Raw genomic sequence first — 4,574 nt, forward strand, 5'->3', positions numbered from 1 at the left:
TTGTGCAGGTCTTGTTGGCCCTTTTTCTGATGAAAGGTTAGAGGACGCTTCCGTTGGGCCTGGCTGGGCAGAGGGAAGTCGGTTCCAGATGGAGCCCTGTTCGAGGCTGGAGAGCAGAGGACCTGCGGCGGCTTTCCCGGCCCCAGATGGGTCGCCCTCACCCGGCCGGGCCGCCTGGCCAGCTCCCCGCGCAGCTCTGCGGCTGCTCCCGCCCGCAAGTTCCCTCCGGGGGTTGGAGGACTGCGGGGCCTCAGGCTCTAGCGGGCCTGGCGCTGGGCAGCTCCGGGCTCCAGGCTGCGGTCGCCTCCGCGGCCCTGCTCGCGGAGGACGCGGCCCGGAGCAGGTGCGCAACAGGTCTCCCGGGCCGCGGTGGCTGGGCCCGCGCTCCTCGTTTATGTGGGCCGCGGTGGCAGTGGCAGTGACCGGACTTCCCAGCCCCGGGTCGGCCCCCCAGACTTAAGGGCGCCTACGCAAGGGTACGGAGTCCCAGGCTGTGGCCCGCCCTCGGAGAGGCCCTCAGAAAAGGGAAAGGGTGTCGGGCGGTGGTGACGGTGTATTGATACGAACCTCAAGAGGGAACCAACAATTCACTGTTGCAAGTTTTTGCTAATCGGGTCTCCAGCACTGAGGTGGGCTAGAGCTCCGGAAACCAGGATCAGGATGGGTCGAATAGGAGGTAATTGCGCCAACGGATACAAGGAGCAGTGGAGGAAACATGTCCTTGCTGGCGGCTCTCCGTGAACTCACTCCTATGAAGCTTTGAAGTTAAGAAATAAAGGGAAGGGGGGAGGGTGTGTAAAGCCCCCTGACCGCCCAGTGGACACTCAAACTGCCGCCTCCTCTCTTGAGAAGCGAAACACCTTCACACCCGCAGCGGCAGATCCAGAGAGAAGCTTTAATGGAAAACACCGCGTACAACACTGGCAGACAGGAACTTGTCACAAAGTCACAACCCGAACGCGGCGCGGACGCAAGCCAAGGGTGACTCGGAGGTCAAGGACAGCTGCCTCCTCCCTACCCGCCCCCCTTCGTTCCCAAAAGTTTGTTGCGAGTAAAGTGCTATTCCTGGGGCTCAAAAAGGGGGGAAGGGACGACAGCGCGGCAAGTTTCTTTTCCATTCGCTAACTGAAACTGAAGAATTTCGCCTAAAAGACGGACGCGCCCCATCAGCACGCAGAATACCAAATCGCAGAGCGCAAAAGGGACGGGGTCATCCTCTCGCGTCCGTCCGGAGGCTGGAAGGAAACCGCCAGGAGACGCTCCTGGAAGCGTTAAGAGCAACTGTGTCGGGTGATGGGGCATTCTTGCATTCATGTTTAGAGGAACAAAATCCCTCGGTGCAAGTGATGTTTTTTCTTTAAAATCCCAAAGGGAACGGATCGTGGGAATTAACATTATTTTGGGGCTCCTAAACGGCCTCGTCCGATTGATACACCAACGAATTGCAGGTAGAAAGCCGCCTTCATTGTCTCTCTTTGGTTGTGTTTCCCCGAACTTTACTTTTGGAATCTGGGGCTTTGCTCTTTAAGCCGCTGCCATTATGTGTTGTGCAAACTAATTGCTTTAGCCATTCCTTCTATCCTTCTCGACCCCGGGTCAGAGCCAAGAAACTGAACTGTTTCCCAAGATCCTTCGTGGAGTTCCCGCTGCCTCCCCAAAGCGACTTAAGTCATGACACTGTGTCCTCGCCCATTTAACTGACCAGGAAAATAACGATATGAAAACGCTCTCTCTTATCCTTCTTAAATAAAACGAGATTTCCTTAGCGAATAGCAGTTTTGTCTTGGATGTTCAGGAAAGGCCGCTGCCCGGGGTGAGAAACTGGGTGGCTGAGGTCTGTATTAAGCGTTATTCTCTGTTGGATTTCTCCCGGGGAGGTTGAACTCCACCAGCTTCTCCCAGGAATAGGGGTCTAAATCGATTTCCAATTTGCCGGCGACTGAAGCTTCCCCAAATTCCTTCGCTCCCTCCCCCCATCACTTATTAACTTCCAATATTAATCACAATAGAAAACTCTTACCTGAAAATTGGCTTTCATTAATCTGATTGTACAACATAGTATAAACACAGACACCATAAGTGTTATATTTATTCAACCACTGGAGAATCCACTTTCGGGTTTGTCGGTTCGAAGACCTTCCTTTGCCGCAAAGGCTCAGGCTCACCAGCTCTGCCCAGCCTCAGGGCGCCCTCTCCCTCCCGGGCAGCCCAGGACCAGGAGTCCCTGCACGCTTTCGCCTCCCCCGCCCGCCAGGTCCCCTAGGAGTGCACCAGCACCGAGTGCAGGGAGCTGCCCTTGCTCTCTGCCGCAGTCGGGGCGGTGGGCTCCAGCAGGGAGGCGGCGGGAGAGGCCGCAGCCGCAGGGCACACGGTGGACGGCGCCGGCGGCTGCTGCGCGGCCGCGGGGACAGCGAGCGTCGGAGGCAGCGCTGCCACCGGCGGCAGCGAGGGGGTGGGCTTGATGGGCACCGGCACGGCAGGCAGGCTCTGGCTTGCCGAATGGCACAGGGCCTTGACCGGCACCCCGAAGGCCCCGTACTCCGGGCCCACGGGGACCCCCGCGGCGGCGGCGGCGGCGGCGGCCGCGGCCACCGAATCCATGACGCCCACGTGCGGCCACACGGAGCTGACGACGTTGCCGAGCTGACCTGGCACGGAGTAACCCAGGTGGTGCATGACCGACGCCAAGGGCAGCCCGCCGGCCTGCAGCACGCCCTTGTAGTCCCGGCTGATGATGTTCTCGATGGCGAACGGGTGCTTGAAGCCCGACGTGGACGCGGCCGCGGCCGCGGCGGCCGCCGCGGCGGAGCCCAACCCGTAGGGCGGGAACTGCGACAGGCGCCCCACGCTCCCCACCGCCGCGGCCGCCGCGGCCGCCGCGGCTGCCGCCACCGCCGCCGCCTCCTGCATCTTGCCCGGGTGGGACGGCGGCTGGGGCTGCGACTGCTGGGGCGGCTGCGGCGCGGGCTGCGACGAGAGGTGCGGCGGCGGCTGCGGGGCTGGAGGCGGCTGCTGATGGAAGTAATGCACCATGTGCGGCGGCGGCGGGGGCGGCGGCGGCTGGGGCGGGTGGTGGTGATGGTGGTGGTGCGCGGCCGCGTGGTGGTGGTGGTGGTGGTGGTGCGGGTGGTGCGGGTGGTGCGGGTGAAGGTGCCCTCCGGGCCCGGCGCCCGGCGCGCCCTTGGTGCTTCCCGCGTGCAGGTGAGTGTGTTCGGCGCGCAGCACCTTGAAGCGCTTTCGGCGCCGCAGGAAGCTGCCGTTCTCGAACATGTCGCCGCAGTCGGGATGCAGCGCCCAGAAGCTGCCCTTGCCGGGCTGGTCCGGCCGCCGCGGGATCTTGATGAAGCAGTCGTTGAAGGAGAGGTTGTGGCGCAGGCTGTTCTGCCAACGCTGCGTGTGCTCGCGGTAGTAGGGGAAGCGCTCCATGATGAACTTGTAGATGTCGCTCAGCGGCAGCATCTTCTCGGCAGAGTGCTGGATGGCCATGGCGGTCAGCGAGATGTACGAGTAGGGCGGCTTTTGGTCGCTGTACGAGCTCTTCCCCGGCCGCGGCATCGCCCCCAGCGCCTCTACCGCCCTCCGGCCCCCGCTGGACGGCAGTGTGGCTCCGCACCCGGTAGCGGGGGCCTGGCAGTCTCCACTAACCCCCGCTCGGCCCGCCCAGCCTCGCCACCCCGCCCTCTCTGCCCCCAGACCCTCTCGCCGTCTCTCTCCTGCCTTCTGCCAGCTGTTTGGGGGCGGGGGGGGGGGGCTCCGCGCCTGCCCTCCTGGGCCCGCTCAGCTCTCCGCCGCTCGCCAACTTCTGGCCGGACGGTGGCCTACCCGCGCGCAGAGGGGCGGGCGGGGCGCGCCAGCTCCCCGGCCACACTCTCTCGGCGCCTCCCCCCAGGTGGTCAGAGGCCGAGCGCCGGAGCCGGCGGCGGAGGCGTGGGCAGGGCAGGGTGCCCTTCCGGCCTCCTCTTGGCTTTTTTCTCGGTCCGAGGGAAGCCCGGGCCCAGCGGGCTGGGAGGAAGGACGGGACGGGCGGGACTCTGGCCCTTTAAATCCTAGTTGGCGCTCGTGCTCCCGGAGGCCGGGGCGGCGAGACTCCCAGCGCCCGGAGGCTGCCCCCCGGCCGGGCACCTAGCCAGCCCGCCCCGGAGTTGCGGTTTTCCTGGAGGGGAGAGGCGAGGTAAGGAGAAGGAAGCTCGGCTCTGGGCAGCCCGCGGCTCCCGGTTCTCCGGCGGCTCGCGGCGGAGCAGGGGAGAGAGCTGTAGGTGGTCGCTGCGGGCGGGGTGGGGGCGGGAAAGTTTGGTCTCTGCAGCAGCCGCGCGGCTGGGCTCCGCGGCGGGGCGGGGGCGCTGGACGCGGGGCGCGCGCTGCGGGCCCGAGGGGGTGGCTGCGAAGGCCCGGAGGATGCGAGGCCGGCCTCGGTCCGCTCAGCCGTCCGCGCCGCAGCTGCCGCCGCTCTCCCGGGCCAGTCTCGAGCTGGAGAGGAGGCGGCGGCGGCTGTGGCAGCGACGCGCTCTCCTGGCTGCGTTTTGTAATGGTCCCCGAGACGCCGGAGACCCCCGCGGCTCGCGCTTCGAGACTAT

At 65.0% G+C, this 4,574-nt stretch overlaps 1 protein-coding gene across 1 annotated transcript; it reads right to left on the reverse strand.

Annotated features, from left to right (window-relative positions):
* Positions 1–2,259: 2,259 nt before the first annotated feature.
* On the reverse strand, positions 2,260–3,626 carry FOXB2 (forkhead box B2). Its single transcript, XM_027040970.2, has one exon. It carries the CDS (start codon positions 3,553–3,555, stop codon positions 2,260–2,262), a length of 1,296 nt encoding a protein of 431 aa, XP_026896771.1. The 5' UTR covers positions 3,556–3,626.
* Positions 3,627–4,574: the final 948 nt, after the last annotated feature.

Source organism: Acinonyx jubatus, chromosome D4, assembly GCF_027475565.1.
Source record: "Acinonyx jubatus isolate Ajub_Pintada_27869175 chromosome D4, VMU_Ajub_asm_v1.0, whole genome shotgun sequence".
In the NCBI taxonomy this organism is placed as follows: Eukaryota; Metazoa; Chordata; class Mammalia; order Carnivora; family Felidae; genus Acinonyx; species Acinonyx jubatus.

Coding starts and splice junctions, on each gene's coding strand:
- FOXB2 (XM_027040970.2), bottom strand. CDS start 3,555: ATGCCGCGGCCGGGGAAGAGCTCGTACAGCGACCAAAAGCCGCCCTAC.